This window comes from Engraulis encrasicolus, chromosome 17, assembly GCF_034702125.1.
Source record: "Engraulis encrasicolus isolate BLACKSEA-1 chromosome 17, IST_EnEncr_1.0, whole genome shotgun sequence".
Taxonomy (NCBI): Eukaryota; Metazoa; Chordata; class Actinopteri; order Clupeiformes; family Engraulidae; genus Engraulis; species Engraulis encrasicolus.
In genome coordinates, this window is record NC_085873.1 from 19,219,115 (window position 1) to 19,241,826 (window position 22,712).

Genomic DNA, 22,712 nt, shown 5'->3' on the forward strand with positions numbered 1-22,712 from the left:
TTGTAAGTCGCTTTGGTTAAAGGTACACTGTGCAAGAAATGGACAAAAAGGTACTGCAACTATGCTGGTCATTGAAACTTTGTTGCCTATTGCCAAATTTGATCTTTTCATGAAAGTTAACTACGTAAGTAATAAACTAATGTTTTCTAGTATGGCCAAAGTACAGTCCGTTTTACAGCAAAAAATGGCTATTTCTGGAAAATCAAAATGGGGGACCATGGAGAAGATCCCCCTTTTCATGTATGAAAAGTGCAATTTTTCCAGTCATAATGAACACTTTGAATTTGATGGTGGTGGTAAATATTCATGAAAAAGGTAACATTAGTGAATGGGTAGCATGGATTCTGGAAATAAACAACAAAAAATCCCGCACAGTGTCCCTTTAAAGAGCGTCTGCCAAATGCAATGCAATGTAATGTAATGGAACTTGATGCTCTCTTCCTGGTGTTGCAGGTGCAGAACGTGGACTATGATGGTCTGTTTGGGAATATCGACTCGGTCATCACCCTCTCCCGCCAGCTCTACAAAGCTCTCTCTGATTCAGATTCAATTGGTGAGTGTGTTGTATTGCATCACATTATATTTCTGCAGCGGACGCCTTCATCCAACACGGGCCTAAGAAATACAGGACACAAGACCTTGTTTATACGTGTAGTTGTTATGGCCATTTTTGTGAATACTTCCGTTTGGGCCTTTTGTTTACATGTAAACCGTTCTAGCTCCCTAAAACGGATATTTTTTCTCAAACGCACCTGTCACCATGGTGATCTACATGCAGTGTAAACGGGAAGAACATCTGGAAATGGATGAAAAGGGACATAAAAAGGACATGAATAAATGTGATTTCAGATCCTTTTTATATGGAGAGGTAGACTGTTCCAAGTATTTCTATATGGTGGAAATGTCTTGCCTTATTTATGTGCTGAACGTCTATAGACACATAATTTATTTGGGATATGTTTACAGTTTTAGTACCATGGACTTTTAAAGTGGCTTCCTACTCGAAAACAGCATCTGATTCTACACTACGCTGCTGTTTGTCATCCCTGGAAATTATATTTATAGGTTGTTTTAGCATTTCAGTACAACCATGATCCGCGTGCTCAGGTAGTTCACCCATTTAAGCCTGAGGTACCTGCAAAAATGCCTGCTGAATGCCTAAGCCCTTTTTGGGAAAAGGTGCCCTTAGTCTATAAAAAGCTAAATATCTCAACCTCCGAAGCACATAAAAACATGAAATTGCATTTAAAGGGTATGACATACATCTTGTATTGGAATGTGTCCATTCAGCTCTAACATACCCACATTTTTAATAAAATGCTTAAATCTCAAGAACCTGAATTCAGCGTCTTTGTTTCAGGCGCCTAGGTCAATACAGCGTATACGCAGCACGAGGCTTAAATGGGTTAAAGAAAAGCAGTTTGGAGTACCGTATGTCTACTGTTTTGTTCTTTCTCTATCTGTAGGTTAAGTGTAGCTTGGTCAGGTTGTTTAAACAAAAGCAGTTCGTCTGACATTATCCATTGATTTTCCCTCTAGGTACAGTGTAGCTTATCATGTTAATAATAATAATGCAGAGGTGGAACGTAACTAAGTATTTTTACTTCGTTACTGTACTTAAGTAGTTTTTTTCTGGAATTTGTACTTACTTGAGTAAAAATAAAAATGCAGACTTTTACTTTTACTCAGTTACATTTTTTGAAAATTACTTGTACTTTCTACTCCTTACATTTCTAGAAGAAGACTTAGTTACTAGTTACATTTATCCTAGGTTTTCCTGTTGTGTTTCGTGGATATTTGAGTAGCCTCAGCTGAGGGCAGGGAGGCGTCTTCCAAACTGACAGCGAGTCAGAAAAGATACTTTTAAAACATTAACAGTACTCCATAGTCATGTTCAAATAGAACCGAATACCGTTGCAGAAACGTTTTCCCATTGGATCAAGTTGGCAGACATAGAGAAAGACAGCCATTGCGCGAGTAGGCCTACTTGTACTTTTATACTCAAAAAGTACATTTAAAAGTCAGTACTTAGGAATTTTACTTAAGTACATTTTTGGTGTACAAATTTTACTTTCACTTGAGTATTTTTTCCGCAGGATACTTCTACTTTTACTTAAGTACACAACTTCAGTACTTCTTCCACCTCTGATAATGATGATGTTTTCTTTTTTCTCTCTGTGTAGGTAAAGTGTTTGTGGAGTTCAAGGGTGAGCTGGAGGAGGTCTACAAGATCTACTGCCAGAACCATGACGACGCCATCTCCCTCCTGGAGACCTATGAGAAGGACGAGAACATTCAGAAGCACGTTCTGGAATGTTTGGAGAAGCTCAGGTGACTAAGCAACAACAGCAGAGTCAAGAAATAATGGCTCATGTCCCTGTTTTGGAGCTCGGTAGAGTTCTAGAGTGCTGATGTCATAAAGGTTGAATTGTGATTCTAGAACATTGCATGGTGTGGGGTTATGATGCATGTCTGTCCAGATGCAGCCTGAGAGGGAAATGTTGTTGTTCCATCTCTGATGTCCACTGAGCTACTCGTTCAGTGGCATATAGAGAAACACAAGACTCTTTTTTCTCAGGCGTGCCGTAACAGAAAATGGAGTTGTATAACCAATGACCAATGATGCATTTTCATGGAACAGCCTCATTGAAATGCATGTTGTGTGGTATTCAACCGGAATGTTCTCTAACAAGATGTCGCTGTACGTTTGGCGAGAGTTTCACTTTTTTGCATAGTTGAGCAGCAGTGAGTTTTGTAGCCCCGAGGCAGATGAAACCAGGGGGTACTTCTAGAAGATTGGTATGTGGACCTCCTGAATGAAAATCATTTTTGGGGCCCCCACTCCGGCCTTATTGTAAGCCCCTGACTCCTGATATGTGCCCCACCCCCGCCCCCCCTGTTGTGCCCCAGTTTTGCACTTCAGACCCTTCTGTGCCTTGTCTGGTTACCACAAGTGAGATAAGGTCTGGAGATTCTACTGTAAATCAGCGGTCCCGGTTTTAAAGTGGTGGTGCATTTTTATTTTTCTTCTTCATTCTTTAATTCTTAAGAATGTTGCTGCTGCTGCACTCCACTCATTTTTCTGCAGTAGAAGTTGAGAAAGCCTCATTTGGAGAGCCCAAAAGTGGGGAAGCGAATGCACCACTTCGGCACCCATGCTGTAAATCCTGTAGGGAGTGTGTGATTTACGATTGACGATGGCTGTTTATTGAGCATTACGAATGTCTATGATTTGGCATACGTAGCAATCGTCTCAGTTGTATCTATTCAAACAAACTGCAATCATTGCCTTTCCAAGCTATTCTGCACCAGGTGGTGAAGGAAAACGAACAATTCCTTTGCTGTCCTAACTTTGCACCATGAGGCTTCAGTTAATCCGATACTGATTGACCAGGAGGTCTCCTGACCTCTCTCCCATACAAAACAGTTCTCCTTGTTGAGATGCTTTAATAACAGATACAAATGGAGAAAATACAGTACGTCTCTTTCCCAAGGTTGTCCATTAGTCTTCAGCTGATCCTAATGACAATCCAGTCTCCTGATATCTCTCCCCTTCCTAACAGCAGTGTTATTACCAGATAAACATGGAGAGAAAATAGAAAGAGTTCCAAGGGTTGTCTGTTTTTCTGTCCTGACGTTGTCCCAACATTGCCTTCAGTCGACCTGCAGGGTAGGAAGGCAATGAAAGAGACCTCCAAGTACACCTAGACCAGATAAGGCTTTTAATTGGAGTTATCAGTAGATAGCATTGGCATACTTCACCTGATCCAGCCTGATAGGCCAATGAATAGTGGCCAGTCATGATTGGTCTATGTGGAGCTTATTATGTGCTTTTTACTGGTGCAGAAAGGTATGACAAACCAGACAGAGAGTCAGTTCAGAGAGGGCAGGGCAGGGTCACTTCCAAATAATCGGCGCTCTTCCGATGGGTGGACCTTGCGATGATGGCCTGCCTGCTTGGTCCACTGCATTGAACAGGGAAATTATTTGAAAGTAAACAGTGTGTCAGTTTGTTTTCAGAAAGGCTTGGCTGCACATGCTCTCGTGTGTGCGTGTGTGCGTGTGTGCGTGTGTGTGTGTGTGTTTGTGTGTGTGTGTGTGTGTGTGTGTGTGTGTGTGTGTGTGTGTGTGTGTGTGTGTGCGCGCGCGCGCGCGAGTGTGCGTGTGTGTGTGTGAGCGCAGTCACTCAGTCAAGCTTAGTGATGCATAGTAGTGGAAGAATGTGCCTCGCCCGGTTTCACCCCCCCACCACCACCACTCCACTCCCGCCAGTTTCAGTGAAGTGCACGTGTGTCTCACACACACACACACACACACACACACACACACACACACACACACACACATACACACACACACACATACACACACACACACACACCCTGCAGGCTAGCCACACACTACTTAACCTCTCATTGTTTCAGGCTCACTGCCACATCCTTTGTGTGTGTGAGAGAGAGAGGCTTTCAATTAGACTGTAGACAGAACAAAACAGACAATAATTAAAACTTCATTTGGCTCCACACCAAGACAGAGTCTCAGACCCTGAACTCAAAAACATCCTCTTTAGAGCGAACCTTGAACCAAAGCTTCTACAGCGTTCTAGAATGTTTACTTTACTCTGAACTGATCAGATGTTTTCTCAAAACAACTTCAGTTCCATGGCAGTCTGATTGATGAAGCAGGTGTTGAAAGCCGTTTTTTGCGGCTGGAGTTTGTGTAAGAAGAAGATCTCTATTGACATCTAGTTTGCTGTGTAGTGGTTGTTTGTGGGCTTAGCTGTTAAGGGGATGGGCTTTAGATCAGAGGGTTGCAGGTTCGAATCCTACCCTTACACTCCCCTCTCACTCCAAGGCTTAGCTGAAGTGCCCATGAGCAAGGCACCTAACCCCACCCTGCTCCAGGAACTGTAACCAATGCCCTGTTCTTAAAAGATAACTGTAATTTGCTTTGAATGAAAGTGTCAGCTCAGTGTAAGTAATGTCATGTTTTTGTACTTGCGTTCGTCACTTTCACTTTATCTGCCGGTTGATGGACGTTGGCCCGTCATTAAATCACATCGTGCCCCAGCTGTGGTCCACACGTGACAGCATAGGAACCTGGACGCTCCAGATTGGCATTCCCCTGCTCAAGATTTCTTACTTTTCTTTTCTTTTCTTTTCTTTTCTTTTCTTTTCTTTTCTTTTCTTTTCTTTTCTTTTCTTTTCTTGTCTTGTCTTGTCTTTTCTTTATTGTCTTTTTCTTTCTTTCTTTCTTTCTTTCTTTCTTTCTTTCTTTCTTTCTTTCTTTCTTTCTTTCTTTCTTTCTTTCTTTCTTTCTTTCTTTCTTTCTTTCTTTCTTTCTTTCTTTCTTTCACTGGCAGCATACAGTTGTGCTCATATGTTTACATACCCCAGCAGAATAAACGCTTTCTTCGTGATTTCTCGCAAAATATGAAGTATTACACAAAACCTTTTTTTTCACTCATTGCTAGTGACTAGCTTAAGATATTTATTAGCAATATTCTGTGTTTACTCTTTCAAAAGCATGATCACAACCCAAACTACCCAAATGACCCTGTTCAAAAGTTTACATACCCTAGTTTCTAATGCTGAATATGGCCCTGTTTAACATCAGGGACCGCTCTAAATTGTTTGTGGTAGTTGTGGATAAGGCTCTTAATGTTCTCAGATGACAAAACAGCACATTCTTCCTGGCAGAATGGTTGTTTCCTATAATATTTTTGGGTGTCTTGCTGGAACCTCACATTTGAGGTTTCCCCTGAATGGCTCAATGATGTTGAGATCAGGAGAGTGAGATGGTCGCTCAAAAACTTCATTTTATTCTTTCTGAAGCTAGTGACGGGTTGATTTGGCTTTCTGTGTTGAAATATTGTCATGTTGGCATGTCCAAACAATGGACCATGTGCAGTTTCAAGGCTGATGTGTGTCAAGTTTCCTCCAGTATTTTTCACAGGGCAATGTATTCATCATTCTGCGAGTATGGATCAAAAGTATAATGCATTTGTAACTCAAATGTCCCCATGAAATCAGTGGTCCATGACCATGTTTCACAGAAGGGTATGGTGTAACTTTCATCATAGGCTCCATTGACTGTTCTCCAAATGGTACTGTTAATAGTGGCCTAAAAAAGTTCCATATTGATCTCATTTTTCCAAATGACTTTGTCACAGGCATGTTGATGCTTCTCACTGTGCTATTTGGTGTATCATATGCAAAATAACATGTTTGCATTTTTGTGGTAATGGCTTTCTCCTGGCAACCCCCAACAGCCCATCTTTCCTCAAGTGCCTCTTTCCTGTACAGTTTAAAACATTTTTTCACGTTGTCCTATATTTCACCTGAAGTTATTTTTTGGTTGTCCTATGCCTCCTGAACAATTTCCCTTGCAATGATCATTGCAATGCAATGATTCCCTTGCCCATTGGCTTGATTCCAACCAAACTCCTCATATTGCATTTCTGAATTGAAATTCCAACGGTGCCAACATGACAATATTTCGACACAGAAAGCCAAATCAACCCGTCATTAGCTTCAGAAAGAATAAAATGAAGGTTTTTGAGCGTCCATCTCACTCTCCTGATCTCAACATCATTGAGCCATTCAGGGGAAACATCAAATGTGAGGTTCCAGCAAGACACCCAAAGATATTATAGGAAACAACCATTCTGCCAGGAAGAATGTGCTGTTTTGTCATCTGAGAACATTAAGAGCCTTATCCACAACTACCACAAACAATTTAGAGCGGTCCCTGATGTTAAACAGGGCCATATTCAGCATCAGAAACTAGGGTATGTAAACTTTTGAACAGGGTCATTTGGGTAGTTTGGGTTGTGATCATGCTTTTGAAAGAGTAAACACAGAATATTGCTAATAAATATCTTAAGCTAGTCACTAGCAATGAGTGAAAAAAAAAGTTTTGTGTAATCCTTCATATTTTGTGAGAAATCGCGAAGAAAGCGTTTATTCTGCTGGGGTATGTAAACATATGAGCACAACTGTACATACAAACTTCCTCTCTCTTTCTCCATTTTTTTGTCTGTCAAACACTTTCTTTTTTCTTCTTTCATCATCTCTCCCTTTGACCCTTACTCATTCGCCCTCTCTTTCACTCTTCCACCCTTTCACTTACTCTATCCCTCCCTCTCATGCTCTGCCCTCTTCCCTCCCTCCCTCTCTCTCTCTCTCTCTCTCTCTCTCTCTCTCTCTCTCTCTCTCTCCTTCTGTCTCCCTCTCTCTCTCTCTCTCTCTCTCTCTCTCTCTCTCTCTCTCTCTCTCTCCACCTCTCTTTCCCTATCTCCCTCTTCTCTCTCTCTCCCTCTCTCTCTGTCCCCCCCTCTCCCTCTCTCCCTCTCTCTGGGGGTGCTGTCAGGAGCCAAAAGGTTAGCTCATAAAACCCAAAGCCCTTGGAGTGAAAAAAAAAGAAAAAAGGCAAAGAAAAGAGAAATGGGTCGCCAGTGGCAGCGGTTGCCATGGTAGTGGGTTTGGGCGGCTTATTAACTCTAGCGGGTGTGTGTGTGTGTGTGTGTGTGTGTGTGTGTGTGTGTGTGTGTGTGTGTGTGTGTGTGTGTGTGCGTGCGTGTGTGTGTGTGTGTGTGTGTGTGTGTGCGTGCGTGTGTGTGTGTGTGTGGATGGGAGAGTTGAACTTGCTCTCTGTCGTTCCCTGAACCGTAGCGCTGCCCTCTGCTCCCTCCACCACTTCATCTCCTCTGATCAGGGGGTGACTCGGCCCCGACTGGGCAGGGGGTGACTGGGCCCCGTGTCACAGCAATGTCCACCGGCTCACTGAGCAAGATCATTCATCACGTGCTACTACTAGTAGTAGTAGTAGTAGCATTCCACTACCTCTGCTGCTATCCCACACAATCATTAGATTGGGGCAGCCGTGGTGTAATGGTCTAATGTAGCACAAACGGAAGAGTAACAAAGATGACTTCGCCATTGCCAGAGAAGGGTTGACTTGGCTATTTGTTTCTGTTTCTGCTGCTGCTGTTTTTGAGATTTTGGATGTTTAAATGCCAGCATAACAACAAATCGTAGAATTCAGTGTTTGTAGAATTCAGCATATTCTAGTCAGTAGACTGGTAGATTGGAACTGATTCTGCCTAGGTCAAAGGTTAGGTGCCACTTGGCCTAGTGTGCCAGAGGAGCCGTGTCTTAAGGATTCACTGAGCAAGACGTGCTAGCAGATTCACCTTCTACTATTGCTGCTGCTAACAGAGCTGTTGTTGTTGTCGTCATTGTTCTGATTTATAACCTCATTAGTATTTTACTAAGGTGCACACAGACAGAGTTATTCTTTTAGTTTTTCAGTTAGTTTTTTTTTATTTCGATCAAGACAAGATCACATTGACCCTGAACGATGTTGAACTTCAAATCTGTGCAAGTTAATTCCACACTTGTCCTTTGTCTTGGTCTGGTGACTTTGTGCGTGAATAACTACAAGGACGTGACTTTGTCCAATCACTCGGTCAACAGTCGGAGTGTCAAAGACGCTAACAGTAGCTGCTAAACTTTTAACGGGTGAGGTAACCCCACGCCATTGCTCACTGTTGTTGTCGTAACCCCCTGCCATATGAGCAGATTGCTTTGAATACTTTTACATAATTACTGCCACACAGACAACATGTGAACATTTGTAGTAGCGTATAATGGTGTTGGCAATGGGCTTGTTCATTAGGGGGTTAAAATGATTTCTTTATGATTCTTTGGCATACCTCAAAGAACAGAAACAGTCCTCAGTACAACGACCCCACCACTATTACCTTACTCATAGTCATCAAAGCTCCATTTCAGAGTGGTGGAGTGACTCTGATTTCTTGTCATTGTGGCACTTGACATTTTTTGAGGGAATCTGTCTTTCCCTTTGTAAAAAAGAAATATCGGAGTGTTTTTTTTAATGTTATTTATTTATTTATTTATTATTTCTCCTTTATTTTACTAGGGTAGTCACATTGAGGCAGTTGCCTCTTTTCCAAGTGGAAATGTGAAATTCCACTTAACCAATATAGATACAAAATAGACACTTTTGAAAGCCTGTTGCAAGCATTTAAAATACTTTATGAAGAATTTTTTGAATTGCACATAATAGAATCTCTTACTTTTCACTGACCCTCATACTTATCAAAGGTCCATTTCAGCGTGGTAGACTGCCTCTCATTGTGCAAGTAGCAGTAGAACGAGAGAGAGAGAGAGAGAGAGAGAGAGAGAGAGAGAGAGAGAGAGAGAGAGAGAGAGAGAGATCAGTTGGCCCAATGTTAATATGTTTCAACACAGTCTCCCCAGGTTGCCCTTGATATCCCATTGTCAGTGGACGTATCAAATGGCATTGGACTATGGATTGGGCCTGCGGGCTTTTGTGTTTGAACCCTGGGGGAGAATGATTGGTACTCACTGTAGCTCTAGTTCAAGTCATTTAACACTGTGCATTTGTTGTGTTCTATTCTCTGTGCTCTCTCTTGCTCTCTCGCTCTCTCGCTCTCTCTCTCTCTCTCTCTCTCTCTCTCATCCCTCTTCTCCACCGGACAGAGCGATTTATCGTGAATGGTAAGTTCACTCCTCCTGAAGCTGTGCATGGAAAAGCGACCGCCAAGCATGTTCATAATTAACCCGCTAACAACCCAACTCTACTCCACAACTCCTCCTCCTCTTATCTTCCGTTCCTTCATCTTCATCTTCGTTTTCCTTTTGGTTTGGGCCTCTCTCTCTCTCTCTCTCTCTCTCTCTCTCTCTCTCTCTCTCTCTCTCTCTCTCTCTCTCTCTCTCTCTCTCTCTCTCTCTCTCTCTCTCTCCCGCCTCCTTCTTACTCTGTTGTCCTCTCTCCTTCTCTTCTCTTCCCATCCCGTGACAGGGGAGATTGTGGCATTGTTTGTGTGTATTGTGATGCTGTGCTTGTGTTGTGTGTATTTGTGGTGTGGTGTGGTGCTGTGATGTGCTGTGTGCTGCTGTGGTGTGCTGTGTGGTGTTGTGTGGTGTTGCAGTGATTCCTTATGGGGTTAATTGAGCTTAATTGTTGCTTCTGCTCTCTGTGATTTTATCTCTCCCCTTCCCTTTTCTAAAGTGCCGGCTTCTGGTCCTCTGATATCTGTTGGGGATTTGGGGACCTTTTACTTCACAGTCCTTCAGTCATTTGATGTTCTTGACCATGTACTTGTAATTGCACAAGGATTTACGGTGTACATGTAAATATAACCTCGTAGGTGTCTACCCTGAGTTCAGATAGTACAACGCAAATCATTGCCGTGTTTCCCTATAGATATCTATCAGAAGTGACTTCACTAAGTAACTGATCTACTTCAGTGTTGAGCTGATTCATGATTAATCAGTTAATTAATCGGTTAGTCAGTTAATTAATTGATCAATTACAGTTACAGTCTTTTGCTCTCTGAACCCAAGATTGGCACCTTCCAAAGTTGCAATGTCATGTAATTCTATATTATTTGCATTATTCAATATTACTTTTGCAGTAATGTCAGACCAAAAGCCAAAAAGGTGTTTCCTTCTACAGAGCTCCAACTTGCTTCTGTTGTACACTCGCGCATGCCTGGCTGTCAAGAAATGAAAAACACCATTTGACTGAACAAATATTATTGTCTAATCTCAGCTCATTAAGTCCAGCCTAAGCCATTGTACAAGTGTTTTTCTGAAGAGGCTGGAATTTTCTCGAGACGGTTTTGTTTTTGTTCAGTTTGGTGTTTTATGTTTCTGAGAGCAAGGTGAGAGTGTGTGTACACTGGGCTGATTATTCTCGTTAAAGACGTATCATCTGACACTTCTCCTTCTTGTTTTCTTTTCCTCCTTACATTCTCTCTCTCTCTCTCTCTCTCTCTCTCTCTCTCTCTCTCTCTCTCTCTCTCTCTCTCTCTCTCTCTCTCTCTCTCTCTCTCTCTCTCTCTCTCTCTCCCTGTCTTTCTTTTGTTCGTTCTTTCTCTCCCTCTCTCTCTCTCTCTCTCTCTCTCTCTCTCTCTCTCTCTCTCTGTCTCCCCATCCCCCTCTCCTCCTCCTCCTCTACAGGGGTAAGACTAACTACATCAACTTGGGTTCCTTCCTGATTAAGCCGGTGCAGCGTGTAATGCGCTACCCGCTCCTGCTGATGGAGCTGCTGAGCGCCACGCCCGAGTCCCACCACGACCGGCCACAGCTGAGCGAGGCGGTGCAGGCCATCAAGGAGATCAACGTCAACATCAACGAGTACAAGAGACGCAAGGACCTGGGTGAGGAGAGAGAGAGAGAGAAAAGATGGGGAGAGAGAAGGGGGGGAGAGAGAAGGGGGAGAGAGAGAGAGAGAGAGAGAGAGAGAGGGAGAGAGAGAGAGAGAGAGAGAGAGAGAGAGAGAGAGAGAGAGAGGGAGAGAGAGAGAGAGTGAGAGAGAGAGAGAGAGAGAGAGATGGGGTGGTCTTGGGTTAGATTTGTTATATATGAAATATATATGAAACGCAATATATATGAAATTACTTGGATTTATTTATATCTTTGAAAATGCTTGGTGGAATTAATGGTAGACTTAAAGCAACACACCTTACTGTAAGTGTGGTAAGGAGCTGACCCTATTTTGCCCCCTTGTGGCCAATCAAAGTACCACAAAGGAGACACTGCTGATGTTTTAGCGACATAGCTGCCACATTGGCACCATGGAAGTAATAGGAGACTTAAAGCAACACATTTGCACCTTACTGTGAGTGCCCATGATTCAGTAAAATAGCTGACCCTAGTGCACTCCCTAGTGTCCAGCAATGGTAAAGCACCACAAGGGTGACCAAGGCACTGGGTGATAATGACTTTTAGCATAATGCTGTAGTATTCAGCGTCTCAGTTGCCATACCTTGGCACCATAAATGCCATAAAGCTGTTCAAGGCTTGACCCTGTTGCGCCCCCTTGTGTGCAAACAGTGGTGAAGTACCGCAAGGGCGACGAGGACACGCTGATGGAGAAGATCTCCAAGCTCAGCATGCACTCCATCATCAAGAAGTCCAACCGCGTCAGCAGCCACCTCAAACACCTGACCGGCATATCGCCACAGGTACTGTAAAGCAGACATACACACCTCATACACCTGACCGGCATATCGTCACAGGTACTGTAGACTAGATATGAACACCTCACACACCTGACCGGCATATCAACACAGGTACTGTAGACTCCACATACACTTGATTGGCATCTCAACACAGGTTCTGAAGACTAGATATGCACTGCACACCTCAAACACCTCACTGGCATATCAACACAGGTACTGTAGACTAGATATGCACACCTCAAACACCTGAACGGCATCTCGCCACAGGTACTGAAGATTGTTCTCAATACCAGAGAGAGTAGAGAGAGAGAGGTACTGCAGACATATGAAGACCTCCATTGTTTCAACACGGGTACTGTAGACTAGATATTGCACACCTCAAACACCCCTTTAGGCAGACCTAAGGTACTGTAGACTAGATATCACACCTGCTAAACATTATGACACACCCCTTACACTAGACGTGCGCTGCACACCTCAAACACCTCACTCTCATATCAACACAGGTACTGTACACTATACATGCACTGCACACCTCAAACACACTGACCACAGGTACCATAGAATCGCCCTCAATACCTCACACATCTCACCACAGGTGATATACACATCCACACATCAGACACCTCAAACATACAGATGCTGTAGAGAACTAGATATACACACCTCAAACACCTCACACACCTGACCGACATATCGCCACAGGTACTGTAGAGTAGACATCCACAACACCAGGGGGAGACACTGAGCGTTAAATCGTAAAAAATTAGCTGTTCATTTTATTTTATGTATGGATTTGTTTAAGTTATGCATTGCATGTGTGGATTTATTCAAGACATGTACGTTAGTGTATAAGTGTGGATTTATTCAAGAAATGTATGTAGTGTATAAGTATACATTTATTAATGAATTTTTACAGTGGAGTGTCGCTGTCTTTGTTTCTGTTGGCTTTCCCCCCTGATAATTCTCTCTCTCTCTCTCTATCTCTCTCTCTCTCTCTCTCTCTCTCTCTCTCTCTCTCTCTCTCTCTCTCTCTGTCTCTCTCTCTCTCTCTCTCCCCTCTACAGATTAAGGATGAGGCGTTTGACGAGGCTGAGAAGCGTTTCAGGTTACAGGAGCGTCTCATCAAGTCCTTCATTCGGGACATCTCACTCTACCTGCAGCACATCAGGGTAAGACAAAGGGATACACAAACACACACACACGCACACACACACACACACACACACACACACACACACACACACACACACACACACACACACACACACACACACACACACACACACACACACACACACACACACACACACACACACACACACACCTCAAGAAAATGAGGACTCCATGCTCTTCTATTAGATGATTTACCTCTTATCTTAACCTGGTTTACTCCTGAACCAGCTCCTCAGTATACCCCTCTGCAAGAGTTGTAATGTTTCTCTTCTCCTCTCTCCGTTGCAGGAGTCGGTTTTAGTGTTTCTCTGTAACTGCTTGTTACTCAGGAGTTGTAATGTTTCTCTTCTCTTCTCTTCTCTTCTCTTCTCTTCTCTTCTCTTCTCTTCTCTTCTCTTATCTTCTCTTCTCTTCTCTTCTCTTCTCTTCTCTTCTCTTCTCTTCTCTTCTCTTCTCTTCTCTTCTCTTCTCTTCTCTTCTCTCCGCTGCAGGAGTCTGCGTCGGTGAAGGTGCTGGCTGCCATCAGCTTCTGTGACATCTACACGGACCGCAGTCACCAGGACCCTGAGCGCTTCCAGAGGGCACACCGCTGCATCAGCGACAAACAGTTCACCGATTTTGTGAGTTTTTTCTTTCTTTTTATGCCTTTATTGTGACAGGACAGTTGTAGAGACACAGGAAATTAGCGGGGAGAGAGAGACGGTGAGAGCTCAGTAAATGACCTCATGCCGCACTCGAACCCGGGTCGCCGGTGTAGCCATCGAGTGCCCAGCCAATGGAGCCAAGGCTGGTCTACCATTGTGCTCTTTAGTCATTGAAATGTGATGAACGTTAGGCTGAACTCATATCCATCAGCATATTCATTAAACAGTAGTTTATTGTTAAAGGTTTTTAAATTTATTTTAGACTCTGATTCACATGTTCTGTAGCTCTACTGCTGCTCCATTCTGTCATTCTACCGTGACTGCTACTTTGTGAGTGACCTTGTCCTTTTCGCAGCAAATTGAAGCCTGCCGTAGACATGTTATAAGTGCTATGGCTCAACCCATATATCTTAGAGATATTCCATTCAGTTTTGATATTCAATTTTTTCCTCATCTTAGACTTAGATATTTATCCTCTCTTGTGTCAATGCTCCATGACTAGTATGGAAACAGTACCGGAGATACAGTAAATACACCACTTTTCAATTTCCTTTGAAATTCCTCTAATGTCTGTTCTGCGTTCTCTCTCTCTCTCTCTCTCTCTCTCTCTCTCTCTCTCTCTCTCTCTCTCATGAGTAGAAGGAGCGTACAGAGACGTTGGTCATCCAGCCTCTTATCCAGCTGCTGTCCATGTTCGCCGGCCCCCACAAGCTCATCCAGAAACGCTTCGACAAACTGCTCGACTACGATAACTGCAAGGTACTGCAAGACAAATATTAGTTTACATTTTCAACACTGTAAATAAATAATAAAATGAAGTGAAAATGAAGGGCGGTCAGCTAATGTCACTAATGTATGGATTACCGGTACATGATTTTTAATTTCATTGCAGTACAATAATTGCCAATTAGTAGTTAATTTATGGGCATTAGCTGCGGTTGTACCATCTAACGTCTGGCCCAAAAAAATGTAATTGACCCATATACCGTTGATTTTCTTCAGGATGAATCAGTATCTCTTCTGTAGGAGTACTCTACGTCTTGGAGCTTTCAGAGCATCTGGCTTAATAAAGTATTATGTGTATATCAATATATATGAATGCATCTACTGTGTTATGTAGGAGCGTTCAAAGTGTCTTCATGAGCGGTGTGCTCGGGAGGAGTTGCAGTCGTTAAATGTATATAAATATTAGATATTAATAGTAATATCGCGTATGTACTGTGTTTTTTAGGAGCGTTCGGAGCGTCTTCGTGAGCGGCGTGCTCAGGAGGAGCTGCAGGCGGCGCGCAACAACTACGAGGCGCTCAACGCTCAGCTGCTGGACGAGCTTCCCAAGTTCCACCGCGCCGCAGAGGACCTCTTCACCGGCTGCGTACGCGCCTTTGCACAGAACCAGCGGGACTTCATGAAGCTGACGCTCGGGGAACTGCAGCCACTACTACAGGTGAGAGGAATAAATGAAAGACAAAAAGGGAGAGAAGAGGGATGTGGAATGAAGGGAAGAGAGCGATCAAGAGAGATGGATAGAGTAGGGATGGAGAGAAGACGATTCGCAATCGGGATGGAATAGTCCCCCAAAAGTTGTTGTGGCTGGGCTGACAGTGGGGAAACTTAATTGTTTTCTCCACCGAGGAGGGGCATCAGAGAAACGCGAGGCCACAACCACAGGATGAGGACAGGAGTCCGCATATTGGATAAGTGATGGAGATGACTAAGGACCTGTTCATGGCATGTGTCAGAGCATTCATTCAGAACTCGAGAGACCACACAAGGCTCATACTGGGAGAACTGCAGCCATTACTACGGGTGAAGATGAACAGAGGAATGGGGACGGAGAGAAAGATAAATAAAAGGGATTGAGAGAACAAGACAGGGGGGTGGAGAGAGAGAGCAAGAGGAGAGGGACAGAGCGACAGGTACCTGTAGCAATTGGAATACCTCCTAGCAACAACTAAAGTTGATGATGTGCACTGTACCGAATGAAATACATAATCTGTGGGACGGAGGGGAACCTGAAAGAAACGGATAAATAAGGGGGATGTACGGTGCACCTTGTGCACTGTAAAGAATAAGAGAGCTAAATAAAAAATAATTAGGGCTGGGAATCTATCCAAATTTCCTGGATCGATTCGATTCCGATCCAGAAGGTACGATCCGATTAGATCCACGAACCGATCCGATTCGATTTGATATTGATCTTTTGTATTGCTGGGCTGTCGCTTTAACCCATTAATGCCTAGAATTCTAAGACCGGTTATAAAAACCTAAATATCTCAGCCTTTGATGCCCACACAAACATGAAATACATTGGTATGTGAGAAATAAGTGGGAAACTGTGGAAGAGAGCTACAGGATATGGTTGAGAAAATAGCACCTATAATGATCGGCAAAAGATCGATCCACAAAGTTGTGAATCGATATTACCCTTTTCGAACGTGAATCAATGTTGGATCGCGATTCGATCTTTTGAACCCAGCCCTATAAATAAGAGATATGTGCGTTAACTACTCAGCTGTTGGGCATCTGTGGTACGGAGGACACCCTGATCATTAAATAAGGGGGTTGTACAATTTACCTTGTGCACTGTAAAGTGTTTGACTGGATTATACCACACTCTTGATTGACAGGTGCCAAACAAAGCAAAAACTGTGATAATGAAAGAAAACTGTCTGCACACTTAGGAAGGTCAGTCGACCGAAAGCTTGGCAGGAAGAGCACAAAGTGTGCAGACATCTTTCTTTCACTTAGCACTGTAAAGTATAAAAGCGTTAAATGAGGCCTATGTGTGTTTTTATTCCTCAGCTGTCGGGCATCTGTGGGACAGAGGGCAACCTGATCGCGCTGTTCCAGGAGGAGCACAGTCGCGTCACGCAGCTGCTGCAGAGCTTCAGCTTCTTCCCCGAGAACATGAACATGCCGCCCGCGCGCAGCAGCAAGCCCTTCGAGAAGAAGACCCTCGAGAAGCAGACCTCCAAGAAGCAACTGCAGGGCCCGGTATGAACACATCACACACACACATACACACACACACACACACAGAAGACCCTCGAGAAGCAGACCTCCAAGAAACAACTGCAGGGCCCGGTACAAACACTCGCTCGCTCACTCACTCTCTCAAACACACACCCACTCACTCACTCACTCACTCACTCTCTCACACACACACCCACTCACTCACTCACTCACTCACTCACTCACTCACTCACTCACTCACTCACTCACTCACTCACTCACTCACTCACTCACACACACACACACACACACACACACACACACACACACACACACACACACACACACACACACAGAAGACCCTCGAGAAGCAGACCTCCAAGAAACAACTGCAGGGCCCAGTATGAACACACATCACACACACACACACACACACACACACACACACACACACACACACACACACACACACACAAACACAGAAGACCTTGGAGAAGACGTATTTTATTTATTTATTAGGGCTGGGACTCGATTAAAAGTTTTAATCGAATTAATCTGTAGGCTTTGAAATTAATTAATCGAATGAATCGCATTTTTATCGCATTTAAATATCTGACTTCAGAACAGTAAAAAGTTTTTTTTTTCACATGGATTTTGAATAATGACAATAAATAAGCTTAATCTAAAAATATTGTTTATTTTTAAAAGAAGAGAGCACTCTTCTCAGTTTCAACAGGCTGTTCACCGTCAGGCATAATATTGCCATCCACTGGTCTAATCCAGAACTAGCATAGCTATATTATAGTGAGATTAAAATGAGTAAATTTTTTTAATCGCGTTAATTTTTGTGTGATTAATTACTCAAAATTAATGCATTAATGTCCCAGCCCTATTATTTATTATATATTGTATATTAACATTTTCTTCTGCTGTTCTTTTAGCTTGACTATGTTCTTCAGACGTACGAAAAAAAGGCGCGCTGCATTTGATGTATATATTTATTATACAGTTTGCTTTTTTCTTCTTCTGCTTGTAGCCTAACTACGTTCTGCAGACGGATGAGCACAAGACGGGCCTGCTAGCACGCTACGCCCCTGACAAGCTCTTCCAGGCGGAGAGGAACTTCAACGCGGCTCAGGACCTGGACGTGTCCGTGCTGGAGGGAGACCTGGTGGGCGTCATCAAACAGCAGGACCCAATGGGAAGCCAGAACCGCTGGCTGATTGACAACGGAGGTGGGTGGAGTTTAAGCTTACTGCTTCCTGGTTTGTGCTTTATATATTTGGTTATCTGATGAGAATCTTAAAGTGGATAACCCTGCTGCCATGGACCATGTAGTTTTTTTTCAGCAGCATATGAACTTATCTATTGTTACCCTTGTTCGTCAGCTCCTTCGTGAAACCTTACAACCCTGTGGTGCGTTTCTCGAAAGAGTAATTGTTAGCCAGTTAGCAACTTGGGTAGTAGCCAATGGGAAATTGCATTGCAAACAACAAAGTAGCTAACGTAGTTACCAACTATGGCTTCCAGAAACGCACCCCTGATGTCTAACTGTCCTCTCTCTGTCCTCTCCTGTCTCACCAGTCACCAAGGGCTTTGTGTACAGCTCTTTCCTGAAGCCTTACAACCCGCGCCGCAGCCAATCAGACGTCTCCATCGAGAGCCAGTCGTCTAACGAGTCGGGCTACGGAGGCTCCTCGCCCGTCTTTTCCCGCCAAAACAGCAACAGCACGCTCACCTTCAACCAGGAAACGGCCGCCGTCTCCTTTTCTACCAGCCAATCACATGCTCGCCCCTCCACCAATCAGAAAGACCCGTCTCTGGACTCCTCCTCCTCCTCTTCCTCCCACAGGGGCTCGGCCAATCACAGAGAACTCTCGGGAGATGTGTCTGCCTATCGTAACGCAGCCGGTCTTGGCAACCATGGTAACCACAGAGACTGCTCCTACTCGTCCTCCGAGTCCTCCTCCACCTCCTACCGCATCGGCACAACAACCAGCGCAGGGGTTGGAGTCCGGGACTCCTCCAACTCCACTCCGACCAATCAGAGGGAGTTCTTGGAGGACTCCTCGGAGACGGACTCCTGCTCGTCCGGACGCAACCCCACCTGGCTGGAGACGACGGCGCACAAGTACGGCAGCAACCAGTCACGCGCGGCCTTCAGCGTGCACCAGAAGCGGAACAGGGAGGCGGGGTCAGGGGCCGCGCCCCACAGGAGACCTCCGCACCCCCAGGAGGAGTACAGCGAACCGGAGGTGGAGGCCGATCCCGACCCCGACCCCGATCTAGACGGACACCAGGTAAAGGCCCTCACAACCTTTTGCTTAACCCAGAGTAGACTTTGATGCTTTGTTTACGCTGGTTTTTGTTTTTTTACAGTATTTACGTTTACAGTTAAAGTTCACCGTGTGTCTGGCCTGGATCTTGTAGAGGAGAGTAAAGATTCTGATCCTGAAGGACAGGAACACTTATTGAGTAAAGGGTAGATTCTATGTCCTGTAAGAAGCACAAACTCCTTGGCTCTAGGTTCAGTATTCAGTATTTACCAAAATCTGCTCCATGAATCTAAGGTAGTTTGTAAGAACCTGCAAGTGGTCCACATCCGACTGTTTCTTAACATCATCATATCTATGATTTTGATCTACTCTGCCCTACACAGTACATGTGTATTTAATTGTATGAATATTATATATAGTGTATGTTCGTGTGTGTGTGTGTGTGTGTGTGTGTGTGTATATATATATATATATATATATATATATATATATATATATATATATATATATATATATATATATATAATATATAATAATAATATATAATATATATATTATATTCAACAGTTCAAAGTTCCATGTACAGCTCCTAGGTGCTGGTAGATGCAGGAATGTCCAATACTTTAAAGGAAAGAAGTCTACCGCACACATTCTTGACTTTATGCTCGTTTTATTAGAGCGAATTTTATATAGTTATATATTATATATATTATTTGCTAACATATATATTATATTTATGTATTTATTTTCTTTGTGCTCTGCAGATCTACTACGCCCTGTACCCCTTCAGTGCCCGCTGTGCCAACGAGCTGAGTATTTCGGCCAATCAGCGCGTCCGAATCCTGGAGTTCCACGACATGACAGGGAACAGCGAATGGTGGCTCGGCGAGGCCGGGGGTCGCCGTGGTTACGTACCATCCAACTACATCCGGAAGTCCGAGTACACCTGAACAGGACTCTAAATTAACCCCAGCCCACCGGCCAAATGCTGGTGAAATTTCAGTTTGGCTGGTAGAAAAGAGACCAACTTACCAGCCACTTTGCCCCATTAGAGAGTGTGTGTTTGGCTGGTAAGATTAGCATGCTAGCCATTTTGGCTGGTGACGAAAAAAAGTAATTGAGGGGCCCTGCACCAGGCCCCACCCCCTCCACTCGACAACCCCCCCGCCCAAACCCCCAGCCCATCTTCCATCCTTAACTCACCCCAGCGCATCCAAATCCCAGATGTGCTGTCGAAAGCACCTCAGACCGCATGGATTGTTGTGAGATGCACACCCGAAACTCAAACGTGCTCTCAGAGCGTGTCAGATTGACGTAACAAGATGATGATGATGATGATGATGGTGATGAAAACCACACTCCTCTCCTCTTCTCTCCTCTCCTCCACACACTCCAAAGTCCCATGGACTACCGGGGGTATGCCCAGCCCCTGCTCGGGTGCAATGTTTGGGTTGAGGGTGGTGGAGGCGGAGGTGGTGGGCCTGGTTCTCTGCAAGGAAACCACTTTGGGAGGTCTATAGACATGAGAGGACATTGCCTACTCTCCAGCCTACACAGACACTTAAATGACCCTCAAAGAAGCGACGGTTGGACTACGGTGGTGCCTTATTTTTTTAATTCTGACTTTTGACTTTTTTTTTAAGTCCCCGTCTTTGATTGAAAGTGACGGTGTAGAGAAGTCTTACATGCTGGAGTGACTAGTGAAGCAAAGGAAAGAGGCAGTCTGGAGCGGGGAAATGAGAACTAAAATATCTTGGTGAAATTTCTATATATATATAAATTCGTATATACAAGCTGCTGGTGCACTTTGCCGTGCAGGGAGAGGACTCTTCACTAAAAGTACTTCTAAAAGACCCTTCTTTTTACATCTTTACCCTACTCTTTTTTACTATCTCTCTCTCTCTCCCTCCATCACTCCATTCTTCTTTTCCCCACGTCTCATTATTATTCTGGGTGCATTGGTGAGGTGAGACTGTGTGGACTGGACTGAATTTCCCATAGCTCTCCACTAGGTGGAGCTGTTTTGAATGGAGGTGGATCCCACACTACACTACACGACACTACAGTGGACTGTGGACCTCGCATTACACTACATGTGCTAACAGTGGACTGTTGCAGTACATTGATATGGTCATGGTTGCAGACTTGTATCACTTGTACACTATCACTAGCAGCCTGTGCATGAAAATAATGGTGATGATGATGGTGATGATGATGTTGGTGATGATGGTTATGAACTGATAAACGTTTGCACAAGGCACCCCATAAAATACACTGATGAAATGATGCGGTGAAGTATTAGATATAAAAAAGTGTGTGTATGCGTGTATGTGTGCTCATGTGCGTGTGTGTGTGTGTGTGTGTGTGTGTGTGTGTGTGTGTGTGTGTGTGTGTGTGTGTGTGTGTGTGTGTGTGTGTGTGTGTGTGTGTGTGTGTGAGTGTAAAACAGAGGTCACCAATAATGCATTGGATTGAATTTGATACTGTATGAGGAGACACATCCTCCACACAATGGCCCCCGCCTTCTCCCTCCGACCCCCCTACTGCTCTCCCACAATGGGTGTGCGCTGAGACAATCCTGAAGACAAGACAGAGGCGCCTCTCCTTCATAATAAAGCAGCCTACAGTATGGAGTGGCACGTCTGTGTCATAATAAAAGCGGTCTACAGTATGGAGTGGTGATTACTTCATAATAAAAGCATCCTACAGTATGTGTCCACCTCCGGCTGGTGAATGGCGCTACCCTGCCCTGCCCTCGGCTGCCTTACCTGCGGTGGCTTTACACCACCGCACAGTACAGTAGGTGGACATGTGTGAATTTAGCAGTGGACAATTTGTTTTTTTATTGTTATTATTTTTTATTTTTTACATATATATTCTGAAGATGTGAAAGCATAAGCATTATGATATACAGCCTGGTTGGTTATCCCTGTGGGAACGTTGGTGTAAAATAAGAAGAGGTCTCAGGTCTTCATCTTGGAACATAATAAAAAAAAGTAATTTAAAAAAAGACATCTGTGTGAATTTTGAATTTTTGACTGTGAATTTGTCAGTGAATGCTACCATTACATTACACTTACGGTATTACAAGGTATTGGTTACAGTCCCTGGAGCAGTGTGGGGTTGGGTGCCTTGCTCAAGGTTCACACTTCAGTCTTGGAGTGAGGAAGGGAGAGGTAAGGGTGGGGGTTAAACCAGCAACCCTCGGATCTACAGTTGAACTCCTTAACCGTTAGTCCACGGCTGCCTCCAGGTATTCCAATGGTGGTGATGCCTACCCATAGAGGTAGAAAATAACACTAGAGAGGACACAGCAATTTGCGACAGCACTGGAAAATGGCAGCTGGAGCTTCCCAACTTCCGTAGGTAGTGTACAGTGAGTCCAATATGTATTTGATCCCTTGCTGATTTTGTTGGTTTGCCTACTAACAAATACATGATCAATCAATAAATGTTATGATAATATGTATTCTAATATGGAGAGACAGAATATCAAAAAGAAAATCCAGAAATTAACTTAAGAGAATATATATTAATTTATTTCCATTTCATCGAGCAAAATAAGTATTTGATCCCCTGCCAACTGATTACAGTTCCGGGCCCACAGACCAGATGGTCACTTCCGATCAACTTGTCATCTGAATTAAA

At 43.9% G+C, this 22,712-nt stretch overlaps 1 protein-coding gene across 3 annotated transcripts in view; it reads left to right on the forward strand.

Moving 5' to 3' along the window:
* The window catches only part of dnmbp (dynamin binding protein), a 123,120-nt gene extending 100,701 nt beyond the window's left edge, over window positions 1-22,419 (forward strand). For 2 of the 3 annotated variants that reach the window (XM_063221928.1, XM_063221930.1), the window contains 13 exons: window positions 454-553; window positions 2,184-2,331; window positions 9,528-9,545; window positions 11,013-11,212; window positions 11,889-12,019; window positions 13,084-13,188; window positions 13,684-13,812; window positions 14,476-14,595; window positions 15,068-15,280; window positions 16,639-16,830; window positions 17,825-18,023; window positions 18,373-19,088; window positions 19,829-22,419. In XM_063221928.1, the coding sequence (XP_063077998.1) occupies window positions 454-553; window positions 2,184-2,331; window positions 9,528-9,545; window positions 11,013-11,212; window positions 11,889-12,019; window positions 13,084-13,188; window positions 13,684-13,812; window positions 14,476-14,595; window positions 15,068-15,280; window positions 16,639-16,830; window positions 17,825-18,023; window positions 18,373-19,088; window positions 19,829-20,014 (2,457 nt within the window). In that variant the 3' untranslated portion in view covers window positions 20,015-22,419. The remainder of the gene's footprint in view (window positions 1-453; window positions 554-2,183; window positions 2,332-9,527; window positions 9,546-11,012; window positions 11,213-11,888; window positions 12,020-13,083; window positions 13,189-13,683; window positions 13,813-14,475; window positions 14,596-15,067; window positions 15,281-16,638; window positions 16,831-17,824; window positions 18,024-18,372; window positions 19,089-19,828) is intronic. The other variant, XM_063221929.1, reaches the window with a different exon arrangement.
* The last annotated feature ends 293 nt before the right edge of the window (window positions 22,420-22,712 follow it).